Source organism: Notamacropus eugenii, chromosome 1, assembly GCF_028372415.1.
Source record: "Notamacropus eugenii isolate mMacEug1 chromosome 1, mMacEug1.pri_v2, whole genome shotgun sequence".
In the NCBI taxonomy this organism is placed as follows: Eukaryota; Metazoa; Chordata; class Mammalia; order Diprotodontia; family Macropodidae; genus Notamacropus; species Notamacropus eugenii.
The window spans coordinates 414,881,489-414,903,315 of NC_092872.1; the positions used below are offsets into that span (position 1 = coordinate 414,881,489).

A 21,827-nucleotide genomic window follows, 5' to 3' on the forward strand; every position below is an offset into this window, starting at 1 on the left:
TACTGGGATGTAAATACTTTAGGAGACTAAAAAATTGTTTTCACCTAGCTTTTTCTAGTTCCTCAACATAATAGTCCCAGTTAAGTCAATAGATTTTTTTCATCCTCTCTCTTTTTAAAATAAAAACTATGTCTTGGTGGGTTTGACTATGGTTTTCTAGGGACAGTTCTGATTTTCTAAGTCTTTTGCATCTTCTAGCATTAAACTCTGGCTCCTTGAGTGAGAAAGACAAAAGCTAGTATTCATTTTTCCCTGAGTATAGGTGCTTATTTGTGTATGTGTTGAGGAGTTTGGGAGAAAAAAGTAGGTCTAGATTCTAGTTCCAATGATGATTATCTGTTTTACCTTGGACAAGTCATTTTACCTTTCTGTGTATCCATTTCCTCCTCTGTAAAATAGGTAGTTTAAAATCAACATTTCTTATGGTCCTTTCCAGTTCTAAAAAGTATGGAATGATAATCCTAAATTTGAAAGGGATCTCAGAAGTCATGTAGTTCATGGCATTCCCATCAAGGGATTATCCTGTCTCTGCTTGAACACCTCTGGTAATGGGGAGAGAAAGGAAGAAGCATTTATATAGTGCCTACTGTGGAAAACAAGGAAGTTCTGTTTCCACAGAGGCATGACCTAGGATAGTCAGGTAAAAGGTCAGAAACTACTTCGAAGGCTTGATGAGCTGTTTGAGGGAAAGCCTATCAGAGAAGAGAACATGAAGTCACATGGCCAGGGGACAGTGACCTGGGGGATTCAAAGTTCAGAATTCTATACTTCAAGGGAAGGCACATAGAAGGTCTTCCCTCCTCTGAACTCCATTTTAATAAATTTCCTTGATGCCTTTTTGTGTGTTGTCTCTAACACTACTATGTGCTACGTACTGTATTAGGCACTTTTTACAAATATTATGTCATTTGATCCTTCCAACAGCCCTGTGAAGTTGGTGCTACTATTATCCCTAATTTATGTTTAAAGAAACTGAAGCAACTTGCCCATGGTCGGTCACCCAGTTAAGTGTCTAAGGCTGGATTTGAACTTAGGCTTTCCTTACTCCAGGCCCAGCCTTCTATTCACTGTGCCACCTAGCTACCTAGTAGAGAAGTCTTTTTCTTTTTTCCTTCCTTCCTTCCTCCCTCCCTTCCTTCCTTCCTTCCTTCCTTCCTTCCTTCCTTCCTTCCTTCCTTCCTTCCTTCTTTCCTTCCTTCTTTCCTTCCTTCTTTCCTTTATCTCTTTCCTCCTTTCCCTTTCCTCCCCTTGAAAATGATTTGAAAAATCATAGCAAATGTAATACATCCCTGTTGCTATCGTCATTATCATCCCTAAGGACGTTCTGAGATGGCGCTAGGCTCTCTTGCATGCATTTCTGCAGTAGCTCTCATTACAGCTCCATGTCAGATGACTGGGGTACAGCTACCAGGCTGTGAGAGAGGCATGGCACAGTACAGATGAAAGTATGCTCATGGTACGGAGAGAAAGTTCACTCCTGTAACTGTCCTGGTTGACTGTGCAAGTATTCCTACAAGGGTATGTAGGAGTGCCAGGGAGGAAAAAAGGCAATTTGTGGTAGTAGAAGCACAGTCTGGACACTATTTGGGGATTATAGAGTGAGTTGTAGCAGGCACGTTATTTGATGTGGGTCTGCAGAGGAGGGAGTGTAGGGAATGGGAAGATGGGAGGTAGCAATACATGGGAGACCAGGATCATAGATTTAGGCCTAGAAGGGACCTTGGAGGTCATCTAGTCAAAACCCGTCATTTTACAGATGAGGAAACTGAGGTCCAGGGAGATTAAAAAATAACTAACCTTTATATGTGCCAAACACATGTTGAGCATTTTACAAATGTTATTTGGATGCTGGGAGGTAAAAGCTATTCTTATCTCCATTTTACAGATGAGGAAGCTGAGGCAAACAGAGGTGATTTGCTTAGCGTTATACAACACTAAGTATTAGAGAGCATATTTGAACTCAGGTCTCTCTGACTCCAGGCCCAGTGCTCTATCCATGGCACCACTAAGCTACTCCTGACTTGCTCAAAGTTGCATTGTTTACAAGCATCGGAGGAAGAATCTGACCAATTTCTGATTTCCGAGTCAGTGCTCTTTCCAGGATGTTGGTTTTGTATCCTCTATATATTTTCATTGTGGTCTACAACATACCTTCTGCTGGTCCTTAACCTATGCACACAGCAAATACAGGGCCAGGCAGCAATTGATCTGTTGTATCAGACTTAATCACTATAACATTTTACCACAAGAACTGAAGTGCCTACTGATTCCTGTGTTTTCATGGCAAGAGAAACCTCCCAGAAGAGATGGCTAGGAAGCAGCTATTTGGGTTGAGTCATACAAAGGGGAAATCAATGTACTTACGCATGATATGGTCATGTAGCTTGTAAATATTCAAATCCAGAAATACCATTATAGTTTATTACATTCTTAGACATTAATTTACAAAATAAAAGGAAAACAATTGGTAGTAAATGAAGCCAGTAGCTTTGTACTTTTGTTAGATGAGGGACACCTTTTTTCCCTGGCCTAAATAAAAACTCTTCATGATTCAAGTCCCTCCTAATTTTGGTTGCAGAATCTATTCTCTTAGCCCCGAAAGCTGTTAGACTCATCAGGAGAAATGCTCATCCAATACAGATGCATAGTCCCGAGAGACATACATAAAAAGGCCAACAATTCAGGCCAAAGCAACATGTTAGCACAACGAGGGAGGCAAGACAGTTGATCTTTGGGGGCAGAAAAGTTGTAGCTAATGCCAAGAGCCTTAGAAAGGCATCAGCCTCTTTCCTATTGTGAGACTGACTCCAGCTAGCTTATAAAAGCAAGGAAAGCCCAGGCCACTGTAATGGTGGTTTTTTTATTTGTTTTTTAATCCTGACCTTTATACTGTAGCTTTAGAGCTGACATTGTTGCCAAGAAGAACAACAGACACTGGGAAGACATCATTGTAGCAGAATTGTAAGCTCTGTCAGTTACCCGTGTCTCTTTCCCCATGTGCTTGTGTTTATGTTCTTCTGTGTTGTGTATATCCTTTTGGAAGTCCCTTGTGGACTGGGCTATGCAGCTGGTGACTTGAGCTCCCGGGCTCGGAGTGCTCCAAAAGGCTGGGCCAGGATGATGCTGGGTCGCAAAATCAGCAACAGTTGCATCCCTGAAAACCTTTTGGGCCCTCCTTTCTTGTTCTCTTGCGCATGCCTGTTTCAGTGACTCTAGGACCCTGGCAGTCATAGTTCACAGAACCCTGATGCACGTCAAGTTGAATGACTATTTCTCAAAGCTTAAACAATGTCTGTAAAGCAGCATGGGATTCCCACCTGCAACCATGAGCCACTGGATTTTTTCAGTGTAAAGAAAACCTCTATCCAGCACACTCTATATAACATGCATTTAAGTTTTCCATGCAGGAGTTAGCTTCCTCCCTTCTCCCCCCAGCACTCCAAATGCCCAACATGATGGGTATGCCCAGAAAATGGAAATTTACTTTGACACCAGTTCAAGCTGGAATTGTGAGAGGGTAGGGAAGGTTCCAGGAATCTGCCAGGTTCTTCGGTGGGAAGGACGTCTGGATGAAATAAATCTCCGACGGCAGATCCCAGCACCTAATACAGCAGCTGGTACCGAAAAGGAACTTATTAAATGTTTGTTGATTGATGGATGGCTTTGCGCCAGAGCTCCCTGCTGAGAGGGGAGAATGGACAAGGTCTGGGGCCAAGCTTTGCCACTGAAGGGAGAAAGAGGGAACAGTGGTCAGCAAACTTCAGTCCCAAGTTAGCATTTCATCTTCCTCAGAAGCAGTCTGTGATGGAGGGTTTCATGAAGCCCTAACTACGTGGAGGAGCCAGGGAGGATGTGACAAGGAGAAGAGGAAGGAGGGAAGGAGGAAGGCAACAAGTGCACCCAGGGAATGGAGGTACTTCATCCCAATGTGCTCAAAATCTGAATGGACTTTTTCAAGGCTCTGTCCCAAGACTTTTGGCAAAAGGAGTTTTTCTGATGGGAAGGCCCAGGTTGGAAGGTCATGGCAGCACGTGTAGTAGTGCTATCAGGGGCAGCTGCCTTGTTCTCTCCCAGCCCTTCAGGAAAGGTAGGACTAGACTCTCTAAACCTGCACCTTGGCTGAGTCCTTGCAGATTCTCCAGTCTCTGACACCAGGTCTAGCAGGAGCCATCTTGAAAGATGAGGATCATTTCTGGCACCGTATTCTTTCCATTGGCTTTGGGGTGAAGGGCACACAATATATGAAGCCATGGGCTGGATTTGGGGGCTCATTAGAAGTCTTATTTTTTTCTTCTTTCTTTTTCAAATGGGAGATGAACACAGTCCAAACCCAGCTGTGTCTGTGTTCTTCCAGCCCCTTTTCTTCCCCAAATTGGGATTGCTTTCCTTTGCTTTATGGAGAAGCAAAGAGATGACAAGTCATAGTTCCCAGGTGTCTTTCCTTCCACATATATAGCCCAGGGGTCCATCTCTTCTGAGTTGGAGACCTGGGCTAAGTCCTTTAGCTGAGGAAGAGGCTAAGATTTCATGCCAGTAAAAGCTCAGGCCAATCTGGGCCAAGTGTATGAAAGTCATTTCTCAGCCATTCTGGAAACTTAAAAATTTTTTTTAAATCCATAAATGGCAACCTCCAGCAAAAAATAAAAATCAATATATTACTGTTTGTTTTGTTTTGTTTTTTACAAAAATTAAGTAGAACAAAGTATGTCACATGAATATGTACAAGCTTCAGATGGGAAGAGCACGAATCACTGAAAAAGAACAGAAAGATGTGGCATTGGTAAAAGGGTTTACCCGGGAAATCTAGAGTACCTCAGTCAGTGTCATCCAGGCCAAATCCCACTCTCCTCTGTCTCTAAGCCCTACCAGTTTGGTATGAGGGGGACAGGTAGTGGCAGTCTTCAAAAATATATCTAAAATAGTTTATTGTAGTACATTGTAGATAGTTTTCCTTTAAGAAAACAGGTGATTCTCAAAGTCTCTCCTTCCTTTTCCACCCCTACCTCTCCCAGATACAGTGATTTGCTTGGGCTTCTTGGCCAGTTTCCCTATAAAAGGGGAACAGGGATTTTGGGAGTGCTTGAAAGGCAGAGAGAAGTGGGGAGACTCCCTTCTTGGGGCATAGTAGGGAGGATCCTGGAATATGTGTGGCTGGTTTATCCATTTCCGGACAACCCATCAGTTACAAAGTGACCTTGCTCAGGTCACTGGAAAGTCATGAGAGAAAGTCCAATCAAAAAGCCTTAGATGTTTGTTACTTTACCTTGTGCCAGCAGCCTGCCACAGGTAGTCCATCAGCCCCCTGGAGAGAAGAGAAAAGGAAGCTTCAGTCCCCTGGAGGGCCAGAAGCCTCTGGGACATCTAACACCAAAGGCAGATGAGATGGGGAAGGGGGGGGTGGATGGAATTCAGCCAAAGACAACTCAAATCTCCATACTCAAGTCACACTCTGAAACTGAGGAAAGTACTACCAGGGGTGTGGAAGCTGTGGCCTCTAGGCCACAGGTGGACTTCCAGGTCCTTGGGTATGGCCTTTTGACTGAATCTAAGTTTCATAGAACAAATCCTTTTATTAAGGGGATCTGTTCTGTGAAGTTTGGATTCAGTCAAACCTCAAAGCCAAAGGTTTCCCACTCCTGTAAATTAATCCATTCTCCAGAAACCTTGACATTTCCCCAGAGTGGGAGAGAGGCCCTTAGTGAGACTTCCTTCCTCTCTATCTGTACAAGTTATCCACTTCAATCAATCACTCAACCACTCAACATTTATTAAATTCAGCCATTGTGCTAAATGCTGGGGATACAAAAAGAGGCAAAAAATAGTCCTGCTTGCTAACAAGGGAAATGACATGCAAACAATACAAAGTGAGCTGTATGCAGGATAAAAAAGATATAATTAAGAGTCACTTAATTTAAGTGGGGTTAGGGAAGGCTTTCCGTAGGTGGTAAGATTTTAGTTGGTACTTTAAGGAAGCCAGCGAGGTTGGAGCAGAGGAGGGAAATGTTCCAAGAATGGAGAGTAGCCAGAGAAAATGTCTAGAGCTGAGAGAGGGAGCATCCTGTTTGTTGCAACAGCCGAGGCCGGCGTCCCTGGATGGAGGAATGAGGTGTAAGAAGACTTGGAAAGGTAGGAGGAGACTAGCTTGTCAAGGGCTTTGAAAGCCAAATAGAGCATTTTGTATTTGCTCTTGGAGGCAACAGGGAGACAGGAGAGTTTATTGAGTAGGGGGTGACATGACTGACTGGACCTGCGTTTTAGTAAAATCACTTTAGTGGTTGGAGTTGGGAGAGACTTCCTTCAAGACTAAGCTATTTCCATTTCCTCAGTGAAGCCTTCTTGAAACCTCTCCTAGATAAATGTAATCTATTCCTTCTCACATTTTCAATTAAATTCAAGAATTTATTAAGCACTAACACAAGCACTATGCTGGGGGAATGTGCCTGGGATAGATAGAAGAAGATATATTGCTTATCCTAAACCCCCCTGGGAAACCACAAAGAATGGGAGGGGGGTGTAGGTGGCAGGGACTGAGACACACAGTTTATAAATCTAAGGGGGGCTCCGGCTCTCCTTGTTGGAGACCCCAGCTAAAGGTACTTGTTTGTAGTTAATGGCTTTTTTGTGCTCAGTGTGGGCAAAAGCTCCTGGGATGGTTTGGAAGGGTCAGGTCTGGGGGAGGCCATGTTCAAGTCTCGGGGGAAAGGGTGGGGGGATGTTGTGTGAAATTTGATCTCTTCGTATCCTGTTTCCAATCAGTCACTTGCCTTCCTTTCCCTGGACATGGTAACTGAGGGAGAGAATTCACCCTGAGGGGTCTTGTCAGGGAATGGTTTTGTGGGTTCAGTAGAGGGAGGAAAGCTGAGGAAGTTTGATATCCAAACCTTGCTTCACACAGCCCAGACTTTTCCCAGTAAGAGATCCTGGTTCCCTGCCTCAATGGCACTCTATGAATACTGCCCAGGATCCATATAAATCAGGCCATGGGGCAGAAATCAGAAAAGGGTATATGGGCAGTGGTGGGGACAAGGTGGGGTGGTGGAGATCCTATGTCCAGATCTTTGTCCCAGGGCTCCCTCACATCTATTGCCACTATCCCCAGCTCCCAGTGGGGGATTATGTTTCTGCCATGCAGTACTTTGCACGAAATGGGGGAGGATGGTAGATTGATTTACTTCTAGGTGCTTCCTGTGGATAGATCTCTCCCCTTCTCCACTCAGTGTACTCCTAGGAACATAATCCCCACAAATTTCAAATAAATAGAGTGAAAGTTTGTTAATGAACTGATTTACATTAAATTGGGTTTATTCTATCCCACCCAAGCACATTAACAAGACTTAATTCCTAACTCTCACTCCCCTATCCCAAGGGCAGATAGGGTCCCCTATATCTGCCCAACATCTACAGGTGTTGCCTTGATCTCAGGGCCCAGAGAAAGTGGACAGACTAGTCATGGGATCTTTTCCCTGAGAATGGTTGTTGCACTACTTCCTGTCTGGCAGGAGTCTCTGATGGCTTAATTCCTTAATTTTTATTTTGGATAATGAACTGTCTGACTATAGGCTTTCCAGGACCAGGATATTTTTTTCCAGGAATATTTCTAGAACTATTTGATATGGTCTAGACCCAGCCTTACCCACAACCAACTAGAAATCCTTTGTAATGGGATCTGACCTGCAGAGGTCAAAAACTCAGGTTCAATTAGGATGAATACTGAGCATTAGCCAGGGGCTGTCTGGGTTCCCCTTCCCTGGCTGCCGCTGTTCTCAGCTAGTATTTCCAAATGCCTGGGACCTGGTCCCTAGCTCAGGAAGAGGACACATATTCTCCACTTCAAATGGCATGGATGCCAGGCAAAAAGGAAAAGGTGCATGTACAGAACTGGGAGGAAAAATTAGGATTGGGGGGTTAGTTGATATAGAACACAAATGCATGTATATATAACAGGTGTAAACTTTTTGGGGACACATTTCTGTGTAAGAGCCAAGGAATAGTTTCAGGGCCAGGAACATTTCACTCGGATCTGAGGAGGAAGGTACCACAAACCCAGGCAAATCAGCTACGAGTCCCATGCAAGGAAGACATGAACTAGACAGGAAGATATAGAGAGGGGAAAGCAAGGGTGGAAAAAACAGGAAAGAACAGGAAAGCAGATACTATACCACAGGACAGGGCCCTGTCCAGGCCCAGGGAGCCTGATTCTCCTTTCATTCCTTTGTAATTTGGATTTTCCTGTTTTGAAGACAATGGCTTATTCGCATGGACAGAACCCAGGATCAGGAGCAGGGGGGAGGTGAACAGGGCCACAGGAAGAGATTCAATTATATATTATGTGTCTTAAAACACACACACACACATACACAAACATACACGTATACCACAGAGGCAGCATGACTAGTGGATAGAAAGCTGGCCTTGGATCCAGGAAGGGCTGGAAGAGTCTGCCTCTGACACATACTGGCTGAGTGACTGCCCAGGGTATTTGACATTTCAGTGGTCTAGGCATTCTCTCTGCTTAGATAGACAGAGTTTCCCTACCTGGGAGTTCCCTACATCAGTGAAACAACAGGTCCAGTCTTTATCCTTACCCCTTAAAACACAACAGATTGCAGATGAAAGGAGTTCATAGTTTCTTATATAATAACCCTCTTCCTTATTCTTTTCCTGTGTACTGAAACATTTGTTGAGTTCACAATAAAAAATAAAAATAGAAAAAGTGAAGGACTCAGAGACTTCCATAAAGCGTAGTGGAGGGTCTGGAATGGGCCCTAGGCACTCATGCAGGACAAATTATACTGTGTTCCTTTTCCTTTGGTTGCTGTTGAGTTGTTTCAGTCATGTCTGACTCTTCATGATCCCATTTTCAGTTTTCTTAGCAGAGACACTGGAGTGGTTTGCCATTTTCTTCTCCAGTTCATTTTACAGAATAGGAAACTGAGGCCAATAGGGTTAAGTGACTTGCCCAGGGTCACACAGCTAGTAAGTGTCTGAGGTCAGATTTGAACTCAGGAAAATGAAGCTTCCTGACTCCAGGTCCAACATTCTATCCACTGTACTACCTAGCTGCCCCCAAACATTGCTTTTAAAAAAAAGTCTTTTTATCTTTCATATTTGTTGCCAACCCCAGTCACAGACTTTCTCACGGTGTCTCTTTCTTCTAGAATCAGGCCCTTCTTTGGTAACCCTCCACTCTTAAGTGCCCTTGTTTCTGTCTTCTGAATGTCTTTTAAAAATCTGCATTTGTTGATGAGTTAGTTCTTCTTTCTTCCTCATTGGAATCATTTGTGTCTGAGTTGTGGAAATTTCATTTCATTTCTTTTTTTTGGAGACTGGATTTCCCTGTCCATCTCAGGATGGAAGCTTAGTGGCTACTAATGCACCAATCCCACTATTGATCGATTGGCATACAAGCTCTGAACTATTCTTTTTGTACTTTGGCTGGTTCATTCCTCCTTAGGCAACCTGGATGTACCCTTGCTCACCATATTGATGTGGAGCTTGGTGTGGACATCTGATCTGCAAAGCCAACTGCAGCTCAGAACTCTTGAGCTCAAGAGATCCACTAGCCTTCACTTCCCTGAGAGCAGAGATTCCAGGCATGTGACATACCTGGCCAGAATGTCATCCATGAATACCTTCCCTAGGAGACAACCTCTCGCTTTTTCTTTCTACATCTTGATTGCACATGGTTGTTTGCATGTTGTCTCCCCATTAGACTGTGGGTTTCTTGAGGACAGGGACTGCTTATTGCTTTTCCTTGTATCCCCAATGCTTAACATAGTTCCTGGCACAGAGCAAGTGCTTAATAAATGCTCCTGGGCCAACCTCCCCTCTAGAAGTTCTATCTAAAAATCAAAGGCTACGGGACTCTTTTTATCCTTTCTCTAAACTCTTCAAAAACCACTCTCTTACCTGTCAGATCATGTTTGACTTTTCTCTTCTTATCTGAGATCAGGAACAAAATAATCTCAGGTCATGAACTCTAAGAGAGTCTGGTCCTATCCTCCTATGGTTCCTATGATTTCCGATTCATTAACCAGACTTGGGCCTAGAGAAGCATTTCCCATCACTGCTTCATCTGCCTTTTGAAGAATGAAAAGCAATTCAAGAATGCATCTGTACTTCCTTTAGCAAAGGAAGAATTCCACTGGGTGGTCAGGTATCCCCATCCCTAACACATGGCACCGCTATCCCAGCTTTGTGGTCTCTTCTTGAAGTTCAGCATCTACTTCCTTCCTGCATGTGGCTGGAGAGTCTGTCTCATATTGGTGGTGCAATACTGCTTTGGTTCAACCCAAATGCTTTCCATCATGTTTCCCACACCTCTCCCTTGTTCAAAGATTTCCTCATAAAGATTTTTTCACAAACAATACTGCTTTGCTAATGTTTCTTTTTTTCTAAATCAAATCTGTTTCCTCAGAATATAATGTAAATTCTTGGAGTCAAGGGAAATTTGGGTTCAAGTCCTGTTTTTGATGTTTACTGATGTAAGACCCTGGGTAAGGCCCTATACATCTTTGAGCCTCAACTTCCTGATCTATAAAATGGGGGTGATAATACATCATCTGTCTCACAGGGCTTTGGGGAGAATGAAATGAGATAATGTATGTGAGGTATTTTGCAATTCTTAAAGAAATATTTGTGCTATTACTATTGTTGTAGTTTTATGGATATTCAAAGGATCTATAGGTAACCTTCTGTGCCAGAAAATCAGTTTATGATTTGGCAGATAAATTCTAGAAAGTTGCCTGAGGTACATGTCTATGTAACGTGATTCATCCAAGGCCACAGAGCTAATAAACGTCAGGGGCAGATTTTGAACTCAGGCCTTCTTGACTCCAGGTCCAGCACTATGCCATGCTGTCTCCATAATAAGCGTGATTGTCTCATTTTAGCTCTCAGTCATACTTCATCAAGACTCAGGGATATATGTAGGGTCAAATGTACTTCTTTGCCTTAATTCCCCTTGGCCTGGGTCACAAGGGCCATATTCTCAGTAACACTGAGGGACTTGCTGAAGACAGTAAGCAAGGGCCATGGTAACCATGGTGCTTTCCGGAGGAGCATCATCTGCTGCTTTCTAAGTGACTGCTGAATGCTGGGAATGAATACTGATGAGTGCACCATGCCTAGGGAAAGCCTTGGGAGAGCAACCTCTCAGTCCTGGCTCCTCTCTAACAGTCAGGCATGCCTAAGCTATCCAGTAGGAAGGAGGCTTAGAGGCTCCTTGAGTCTTTTACAATGAAGAAGGGAAGTCCACCAGAGAGGACTCATTTTCACTATCACATGAGTCAGGGCAGGGCATGGTGGGCACAGAGCCTCAACTCCCCCCACCTACTTGCTCCCCACAGGCAGGGGCCACATACCACTGGACACGGCTGATCCAATCCAGGGGGCCCAGGCTCTCCCTTCTGCCCCTTTGCTCCTTTTCTGCCAGGAACCCCTCGATCCCCCTGTGGATAGAAAATAGTCTGGTTCAGTAATAGTTCCTCTGAGAGGCAGAGGCCCTGGGCCTGCGTGGTCCCAGCTCAGGGAGGTCACTGCTACTCTGAGGTCAATCACCCAATCCCATTTTCCAGAAGTGAATTGGGTCCCAACTCTGACCTTTTCTCCTTGCTTGCTCCTCTCTCCCTTCTCTCCTCGGGGTCCTGGAAAGCCCTAAGAGAAAGATAGAAGATCCAATGGAAGTTTGTAGAAGGTGACCCTGTGCCCCTTCTTAAGTGGAACACATACAAGGACACCATGCCCTGAGTACAGGGAAAACATGCACAAATGTGACCTAGATGGAGACAAGTGAATTTTAGTGGAGTCAGGAAATGATCCTTCTTTTTCCAGAGACATCAAATGTGTCTTTGGGGAAAGGCCTGAGGCAGAGATGTGAGCAATGTGCTTTCTGTTAAGTCCCGGCTCTCCCCAGACAACTCTGGGGCCCCAGGATGGGTGGAGGGTGGGGCGGGGCTCAGTGAGCTGTTTAGTTTAGAGACTGGGTAATTGTTGGAAGGTCATCTCAACTTCCATTTCTGGCTCAAGTCTTTCCTCTTGCTTCTGCCCCAATCTCATCTCCCAAGGAGGTGGAAAAGGCCCTAGATGTCCCCATTCATTCTGTAGATGGTCACTCAGTCATGAACTATATGTCTGGTTTCCTCTGAGGACTGGGCCAGTCTTAGAGGGATGGTAGCTTCATCATCTATAAACACACTGATTGGAGCCAACGGGGCTGCTAGCGTGATTAAATATGAACTATCCATCATCCATCAGGAAGTTGACTACTTATAAATCCCAAGAAGAGACCTGCTGGCACCTTTTACCCCAACCCTGAAGAGAGACCATGTGACAGGGGCATGTTCTGGGAAGTTCCAGGGGATGCTTCTGATAACCCCAAGTCTGAGTGAGGAAACAATGAGAAACTTACATCCAGTCCTGGCTCACCAGGTCTGCCCTGAAATGAAAGGGAGAGGATGGAAGCAAGTTACTATAGAAGGCTCTGCTCAGGTTTTACAGGGTCATATGTATCTAGAGCTCCAAGAGCCCTCAGAAATCATCATGTCTAATTTTATAGGGGAGAAAACTGAGGACCAGGGAGGTAGTAACCTGCTCAAGGTCACAGAAGTATTAAGAAGGACAGCACTGCTGGGTAATATTTGCGACTCAGCCCTTTAGATGGAGTCCATTTACGATATCTACTCAGTGACTGTCGCATATCTTTTCAGGGGGCTGCTTTTAATTTTCCTAGAAATAACTTTTTATTCCTATATTGTACCTTTATGCCACCCACATTTCCCAGGTTACCCACTACCACCCCACCCTCTTTATCCAGAGAGCCATTCCTTAGAAAAACAAGAAAAAACAGTTCAGCAAAATCAACGAACACAACAAAAAATGACTTAACCTTTCTATGACTCAGTTTCCTCATCTGTTACATGAGGGGGGGTTGAATTAGAATCTAATTTTTAGATAATTTCTAAGATCTATGACCCTATATTCCTAAAGGAGATTAAGAATATCCAACTTGGCCAAGCATTCTCTGTGTGACTCTGCCCGGGTCACTTAGTTCACCTGTGCATGGGATAATTATATTTGTATTATTTTCTTCACAGACTGTGAAGAGCAAATGAATCACAGAATTTGAGAGCTGGAAGAGATATCAGAGCCCAGCTAACCCAAACCATACAAGAAAGGAGCATATCTCTCAATAAAACACCTATCAAATAGCTATATCTGCCTTCTCCCTGAAGGTCCCCAAGGAGGGGGAACCCTTTCCACTTTGGGATAGACCTGATTGTTAGCAAGTTTTCCCTAATATCCAGTTTAAATCGGCCTCTTTGCAATCTCTTCCCATTGGTCCTTGTTCCCTCTGGGATCAAACAGAACAAGACCAATCCTTCTTCCCCTTGATAAGAATAGTCACAATGATAGAATTTGCATGGTGCTTTAAGATTTGCAAAGCACTTTACAAATATCTCATTTGATCCTTGCAACTTCCCCTGAGAGGCAGGTGCTATTATTATGCCCATTTTACAGGTGGTGAAGCTGAGGCAGATAGAGATGAAGTGACTTGCCCAGGCCACACAGCTAGGAAGTGTCTGAAGTTGGATCTGAATTCAGGTCTTCCTGACTCCAGGTCCAGCTCTCAGTGCACTATTGGTGCCACTTAGCTGCTCTTAAGTACTTGCCCTTCAAATACTTGACATTGTCATGTCCTCCCAAGTTTTCTCTTTTGTAGGTCAAATATCCCTTGTTCCTTTAATCAATTCCCACAGGACAGGGACTCAAGGACCTTCACTATTCTGGTTGTTCTCCTCTGGACACTCACCAGCTTCTCAGTTTCCTTTTTAAAACACCTGGAGCCCAGAACTGAACACAATACTCCAGAGGAAGTCTGATGAAGGCAGAATACAGTGGGATTGTTGTTCACTCGTGTCTGACTCTGTGTCACCCTATTTAGGCTTTTCTTGGCAGAGATACTGGAGTGGTTTACCATTTCCTTCTCCAGCCCATTTTACAGATGAGGAAACCAAGGTAAATAGGATTAAGTGTCTTGCTTACAAATTAGTAGGTATCTGAGGTCAGATTGTAACTCAGAAAGATGGGTCTTCCTGACTCCAGGCCTAGCTGCCCCACGGTGGGATTACCCTCTTCCTATTCCCAGTGGAACCTAGCATAGGATCCTGTATCCAGTAGTTCCAGTAAAGTCTGTTAAATGAATGAACGAAAGCATGTAGGGCTGGTGGACTCAAGAATTTTTACCTTCTCTCCTTTTGTTCCGGGTAATCCAATTAAGCCTGGTGGCCCGACGGGTCCCTACACAGAAAAGAACAGGATTAGGAGACTTTTGGGAACACAGGATTGAAACACACAAGTAAAGAGTGAACGTCTGGATCTGCACTGATTGTCAACTCACGAGCAGCCCATTGGAGCCTTTCTCTCCGGTGGCGCCCTTCTCCCCCTTTGCACCATCCAAGCCCTGGAAATAGAAAAGGGACTGTGCTTGATGCTAGCGACACCCACAAGCTGAGAGCAAGGCTAAACCATCCTTTAAAATCATTAGCATTCAACAAGTTTAGAAATAGATCATCCGTGGTGCTCTGAGACACGGTTTATGTGCTTTTATTTTTTTTAACCTTTTATTTTAAAAGTTTTTGACATGTTAAGTGACTTGTCCAGGGTCACACAGATAACATGTGGGACTTGAATTCAATTCTTTCTAACTCAAAGGCCAGCTCACTGTGTCATCCTGCCTGTCATCTGCTATCATCATCAAACTTAAAAGCTTATATTTGAAATAAAGCTCCCCTCTAACCCGTGCCACTCTGGGGATTTTGCCCTAAGCAACGGGCCAGTTCAGGCTATTAACCCCTCACTCCCATTCTAAAAGAAAGTTCTGGGCTGATGGTCAATTCATTCATTCACAAAGCTCTCCCTCTTCTTTCAGTAAAAGTTAACCAAATTTACTTACTCACCTTGGGACCTTGGATTCCCTGAAGACCCTTGGAGGGAGAAAAGGAAAAGTCATTAGATTCCATTGAGAAGGCAGAATTTCAAAGCAAAAGAAATGAATAAGGGTCGAAAACTTTCTTTTCCTTCTCCCTGTGGGGCACATGGCTACGGGCCTTGGGGCCTTCCTTTCTCATCTGGTGACTCCTTTCCCCAGACCATCTTTTTATGAAGAGCTTCAGCCAGGGTTCATCTCACTCAGACCTGGAATTCCCCTCCTTTCTTGCCACCTCCCCCTGCCTCTAGGCACCCTTCCTTCCTTCCATTGGAGATTATACCCTCTCCTTGAGGTAGTGACTGTCTCATTGTCTATATTTGTATCCTGAACACTACCTGGCACACCAAAAATGCTTCTCTCTTCTTCTTCTTCTTCTTCTTCTTCTTCTTCTTCTTCTTCTTCTTCTTCTTCTTCTTCTTCTTCTTCTTCTTCTTCTTCTTCTTCTTCTTCTCTCTCTCTCTCTCTCTCTCTCTCTCTCTCTCTCTCTCTCTCTCTCTCTCTCTCTCTCTTTCCTTTCACCTGCTTTCTCTCTCTTCCCTCCCTCTCCTTTCCTTCTCTCTCATCTCAGCAGGTGGTTCTGTAGTTCTATGAGGGAGGCAGGGCCAGGACTTCCTATACTTAGACTCCAGGTCCCTCATGCCCACGGTGGTGGATTGAGATCTCTAGGCTTGTGCTGGGAAATGTTTAATAACTGGCTGGAAAAAAAAAAAAGTGTGCATGTCACACTTTTAAGATCAATCTGCATTATTAACATTTCCCCCTGTCTGGACAATCAACACAACAACAAATCAAGCCCTGATTTGTAGTGTTTGCCAATATGTTCACCCTGCACATTTAACAATCAGCTCTATCTCTAGCTGGCTTCAGCACATTCCTGATTCTGGGGTCCTTAGAGTCAACTATTCCAATGTAATTTTCCAGGCTTCCCACCTTTCCAGAGAGGGGGCCCCTGCCTTAGCCAAGAAGATCAGTGAGATGAGCCAAGAAAGTGACCAGGAACACTTGTTGGGGCCTAGGAGACAGGGGCAGTCCCACCTGCTCTTTTCTATCAAATACTACTGTGAGTGGGGTGTGTGTGGGTCTCTTCATCCTTCCCCTCACCCTATCTTGTGGGCCCTCGGTGGTATGGCAGCCTTCCCCTGGTGCCACAGAGAGTAGGTTCAGGCTTCAGCTCAGGAGCAGAGAAGGGAGCCATTGCTCTGGTTTTCAGACTTTCCCGAGCCTTGGCCACCACTTTGCCCCTTATCTGCCCTACACTGCTTCCCTTACCAGTAATAAAGGCAATCCCCTGGCCGGAGGAGAACTCCCCTTTCTAGATAACTGCTTTGTTTCTGCTAACCATGGGAGCACCGAGGCAAGTTAGTAGGTAAATTGATTAATCTAGCTGGGCCCTTCCATTCCTCTTTCCTTTCTCCTCAGCTCCTCCTTCAGAACTCAGTCAGCTTGTCCAATTTTTCCCCTCTTCCTCCACAGAACCCAGTGAGTTATGTCCTTTCTTCTCAGAGTCACAGGATTCAGGATTGGAATGAAGTTAGCTGGTCATAGGAGCACAGATCCAGGCCTGGAAGGGCCTGAGAGGCCTTCTAGTCCAACCTCTCATTTCACAGGTGAGGTAACTGAGGCCCACTGGGACCCAGTGACTTGCCCAGAGGCAGAGAGGCAGTCATTGTTAGAGGCTGGATTAAAACCCGGTACTTCTGACACCAGCTGTTCTTTCCAGTGAGTTGTCTGCCAAACCCCTTCATTTTACAAAAGGGAAGGCTGAGGCCCAGAAGGGTGAAGTGTCTTGTACAGAGTCACGCAGACAGTAAATGTCAGAGCTGGGATTGAACTTCGGTCTTCTGCCTCCAAACCCAGCCCTCTTTCTGCTGTGCCAAGCAGTCTCCCTGTGGACCTTTTCCTCCCTCCCTTCTAGGAAAGTGAGGATTCCCCATATGTAGCTCCTTTGGAAGGAGGTGTAATGTGTGTACATACACACATGACAAACAGATATCTCACTAGGCAAAAGGGGTGTGTTCCCACCATACCCCCTTTCCCCTCCTAGTCCCAAGCTAGCCTCCTTTCCATGCTTCCCCATTAGGATTTAGAGCTGGAGATGACTTTGCAGGTCACTTATCCTAACCTTTTCTCATACAGGTTGTCCAGCACTCTTTCCCTCAAACCATTTTGTTCTTGAGTTACCCCACGTAAAAGTCTGTAGCAAACAGCCCTTACCATAGGACCTGGGGGGCCAGGTAAGCCAGGGGGCCCTGGTTCTGCTAGAATCTGGGCCTGGGAAATGGAGAACAAAGGCAAATTAGTCAGAATTCAAAGACAAGATTGTATGTGTGTGTGTATGTGTGTGTGTGTGTGTGTGTGTGTGTGTGTGTGTGTGTGTGTGTGTGTGTGTGTCTAGAACCCTAGGTGGAGAAAAGGAGAAAATGCATTCAGTTTCTGAGGCTGACCAGGTAGCTTTGAGATCTCTATTCATACCTTACTTCTACCCCATTTCTCCCTACTTCCTCCTAGGCCTCTGTCACAGAATACTCTGAGGAATTAACAACGGTGGTCTCAGGCATTTCTGGTGGCTCTCTGGTTCTTTTCTCCATGCCTATCCTGGGGGTCCATGGGAAGAGGTGAGACTGGGACCCTCTTCTGGAAAATGATGTTTAGGGACCCTCATTATTGGAGTTTTGTGGTCCCAGACTCAGTGCTCTGGGGACAGGATTCACACCTAGGGGAAGGACATGCCCTAACACCAAAGTCTTGTCAGCCTACAGTGAATGACCCAACTTCATTCAGTGTCAAGAGCTACATGACCTCCTCAAACCTGGGGCATAAACTCTAGGGGTAACTAGTGAGCAGCAGTGTGTGACCTTGGGCCAGTAATAGTTATAGGGGCAGCACAGGGCAGTGGGGGAATGTCTGTCTCTCAGGCTTCTTACCAGGCTTTCCTGAAGACTTGCGGTCCCTGATTCTCCCTTCTCACCTTTGGGGCCATCAACACCCTGTATGGGGATTAAATTTAGGTCTTTTCATTTGGGTAATACTAGTAACAATAAAAAAATCACAACTCACATTCCTAAAGCACTTCAACGTTGGTTACAAGGTGTTTCGTATCCATTATCTCATTGGAGCCTCATGATAAGCCTGGAAAGAAGGCAGGGCAGGGACTATTATTCCCATTTTACAGATGAGTAAACTTAGGCTCTGAAGGACTAAGTGACTGTCCAATGCCACAGATCTAGGAAGTGACAGTGCTGGGATTCCAGCTGAGATATCCCAACTACTGATTCACTGTTTATAATTATGGAGAAATATGTAGGAGGCTTTACATTCATTGAATCGAGGTTTAGACCTAGAAGAGACCTTAGAGGCCATTGAGTCCAACTTTCTCTTTTACAGATGAGGAAACTGAGACCCAGAGAAATTAAATGACTTGCCCAGGTCACATAGGTAGTAGGCAGAAGAGTTGGTATTTGAACTCATGCCCGAGGATTCCACATTCAGCCCTCTTTGCACAGCACCATGCTATCCTTGGGATCTAGGAGTTAGGTTTCTAAACTGACACAAGAAATTTATGCGGAGCTCAATCCAGCTGAGCTGAGAGTCCAAGCACTCAGTGTCCAATGCCCAGAATCCATCCATATTCTGTCCACATACCGGGGGGCCAGACAAGCCCATTTCTCCAATTTCTCCTTTGGGTCCCATAAGTCCTGGCTGTCCCTGGTCTCCTTTAGAGCCCTTTGGCCCCTGAAATACACAAAAGTGACAAAGGCGTTGGCTTTCTCTATGAGGTCCTGATGTACCCCAGACCAGCTATAGCCGCCACAACTGGACAGCCCTAGTATCTCATCCCTGACAGCCCCAGAATCTAAGCCCTGATAGGCTGGAATCTCTATCAAGATCCATAGAAGGGTATGCACTGTAATTTACAGGTACCTCTCCTGGGAATGAGACTTCTGTGACATGGAACCATTTGGTAAGTGGATTTGGATATAAAGTTCACAGAAGAAAATGCCTTTGATTATAACTAGTTCTAAGCTCTTCAGCTTCTCTCTCCATGCCACCCCCCCCCCTTTCCTGGCCCCCTCAAAGACCATTTCTTCAAAAATTATATCATCCAGAACAAAGATACAAGACCTTTTCTCCATCAACTCCAGGAGGACCAGGCAATCCAAGCTCTCCCTAAAGTCAGAAAAAACAGAGATAAGAATAAGAGTTGCTCACATGTGTCTAGTATATATTTCCACAGTGCTTTTTCAGGTATTTTCTCATTTGAGCCTTATAACATCCCTGGTGAAGGAGGTGGGGTGAGGGAAGGGAGAGGGAGAGGGCAGGGATTCTTGTCTGATTGACAGACAGGAAGCTGCTGATTAGGAAGAGGCATGTGTCCTGCTCAAGATCTCACAGTGATTTAGCATGCAACCAGAACCTGATAATCAGCTCAGTCTCTATTGCTTCATGTCCAGTTCCATTAAAAATATCTTATAAATGTCTTTTTTTTTTTAAGCATTTCTGTTACTTTCCAAAGATTCCTTCCCCCTCCACCTCCTGCACTGGGATACTCTCTTGGACCAAAGAAATATAGTTAAGTAAAACTATCATGTTGGCCATGTCTGATAACTTAAACCTCATTCTACACCCACAGTCCACCACTTCTCTGTTGAGAGGTAGGGAGGATCCCTACCCTCTGACCTGCATAATGTCAATTCCTAAAGACAGATGTGAATGAGCCTTCCATGCATGAGTGGTCAGCGTCCCTTCTCCTTAGAACCTTCCCTGGCTATCTGTTAGGGCCATTTGGAAATCACATGATCCCAGAAGACCATGTGAGAGGTAGCCTTTCTCTGGCTCCTGAAGGGGTGACTCAGTGGTGACCAGATGAATTATAGGATCTCAGAAGGAGAAAAGCTCATAGAAGTCACCTAGAAAAGGTGTCTGCCCACAAAACTCCCAAGTAAGTCTGAATCAGATTAAACTGTGATTGGGAAATATTTAACACAATAAATACAAATGGAATACAATATAGATAATGCAGTTTTCTAAGTTCTAATGATTTTTTAAGTCCAGATGTAACCTGCAGGGATCAGTTTCTATTTGAGAATGAATTCATTAACCTAGAATAATTTCTGGTCAGTGTCTAATTCTCCTGGGATTAAGAATAAAGGACTTAAAATTACTTTCACTCATTCATTTTAAAATAAAAGGAAGATAGGCTAGTAGATTCCCTGACACAGGCCCCCCCCTCCTGCCCATAAACTCTAATCTCCTTAAGGGCAGAAATTGTTTCCTTTTTGTCTTTGTACACCCAGTGTCTAGCACAGTGTCCGCACGTAGTAGGTGCTTAATCAATAATGACTGTTTATTAATCAGAAAACAAAAACCAATCCATGGAAGATTCCTATGTCAGGAGGCTGATATAATTTTCTTTTACCTTTCCCCTTTACTTTTCCTCCCAGATAGAAGTTCGGGGATGGGGAGGCATAGAGCAGGAGGATTTGCAGATTTATTAAAATCAGAATGAGCCAACTTCCATGAAGAAGGCTTGGCAGATTACTACGTATGGTATCTGGGTACTAAACAGTTTTCAGGGGTGCAGGACCTCTACAACAGCCCTGAGACAATATTTACTTGTATATATCCAGTGACAGGGAGCTTACTACTTCTAGAGGAAACTTCTAATTATTAGAAAATTCTTTATTATATTGTACTTATATCTGTCTCTGTACAACTCTCATCCTTTGGTCCCAATTCTAATCTCTGAGGTCAATGAAAACAAATCTAATTCACTTCCGAAATGACTGTCCTCAAATGGGGTATGATACTCAAAATGTAGTCTGACCAGGGCAAAGGGCAGTGAGACTGCTACCTCCCTTGTTCTGGACATTAAACTTCTATTAATGCAGTACAAGACTACATTAGCTGTTCCAGTCTCTACATCACAGACGTAGCTTGAGCTTGCGGACCACTAAGACCCCAGGGTCTCTTTCAAATGAACCATATCTTATATGAAAATTTCATGGTATTTTACTGGAGTCAAAGAGTTAAGATGACTTTACAATGTGTCTAATCTACAACTTGGAAGTATCTGAGGAATACTGCCTTCCTTCCACCCCTCTTTTAAGTTTTTCTTTTCCTGAAGATTAAATAATTCATCTAGATCTTAAACCTAGGGGCTAACTCCTTGCTCCAAAGGCCTATCTCTCTAGCTCTGGATTAGGACAGATGTGACTGAGATAATGAAGGGCATAGCTAAACCAACCTTTGCTCCAGGGGTTCCTGGAGGACCAGGTGGGCCTTGAGGACCCGGAGGACCCTGTGAGAAAGTCAAAGTAGTGTTAATGTTGACACAAAATATCTCAGTTGCCACCTACAATGCACACACAAAGACACACACACACATTCCATGTACCTCTATTACCACTTCTGCTGAGAGCTGCTTTGAGAGTATGAAGGAGGGAGGGTTAACATCACTGGCCCCATTTTACAGGAGGGCCAACTGAGGCAATGAGCAATTAGCCACCATCTGTATGACTAGCATGAAAGAATCAGGATGAGAAAACTCTCAACCTCTGGGTTCCCTAGCCCACTGGTAAAACCCATCTAGATGGTACCTACTCGATACCACCCTAGGGATGGCACCTACTTTACTAGTGACCTGGGGGAAGGGAAGAAAGCATCTAGGATACAGTTGCTCATCATATGTTTGGGGGTTTTTAAAATAAAAATAAAAATAGCTAGCATTTATATAGTACCTACTATGTGCTAGATACTGCTAAGCACTTTATAAATTGTATCTCGTTTAATCCTCACAACAACCCTGTGAGGTTGGTGCTTTTATTATCCTCATTTTACA

At 44.4% G+C, this 21,827-nt stretch overlaps 1 protein-coding gene across 1 annotated transcript in view; it reads right to left on the reverse strand.

Moving 5' to 3' along the window:
• Positions 1 to 2,399: 2,399 nt before the first annotated feature.
• The window catches only part of COL23A1 (collagen type XXIII alpha 1 chain), a 470,602-nt gene continuing 451,174 nt past the window's right edge, over positions 2,400 to 21,827 (reverse strand). Inside the window, exons 17-29 of the mRNA XM_072631207.1 lie at positions 21,234 to 21,287; positions 19,112 to 19,156; positions 18,632 to 18,721; positions 17,914 to 17,976; positions 17,204 to 17,260; positions 14,958 to 14,984; positions 14,399 to 14,461; positions 14,245 to 14,298; positions 12,410 to 12,436; positions 11,602 to 11,655; positions 11,364 to 11,450; positions 5,264 to 5,302; positions 2,400 to 4,751 (exon numbers count right to left, since the gene is read on the reverse strand). Coding sequence (XP_072487308.1) covers positions 4,749 to 4,751; positions 5,264 to 5,302; positions 11,364 to 11,450; positions 11,602 to 11,655; positions 12,410 to 12,436; positions 14,245 to 14,298; positions 14,399 to 14,461; positions 14,958 to 14,984; positions 17,204 to 17,260; positions 17,914 to 17,976; positions 18,632 to 18,721; positions 19,112 to 19,156; positions 21,234 to 21,287 — 663 coding nt within the window. The 3' untranslated portion in view covers positions 2,400 to 4,748. The remainder of the gene's footprint in view (positions 4,752 to 5,263; positions 5,303 to 11,363; positions 11,451 to 11,601; positions 11,656 to 12,409; positions 12,437 to 14,244; positions 14,299 to 14,398; positions 14,462 to 14,957; positions 14,985 to 17,203; positions 17,261 to 17,913; positions 17,977 to 18,631; positions 18,722 to 19,111; positions 19,157 to 21,233; positions 21,288 to 21,827) is intronic.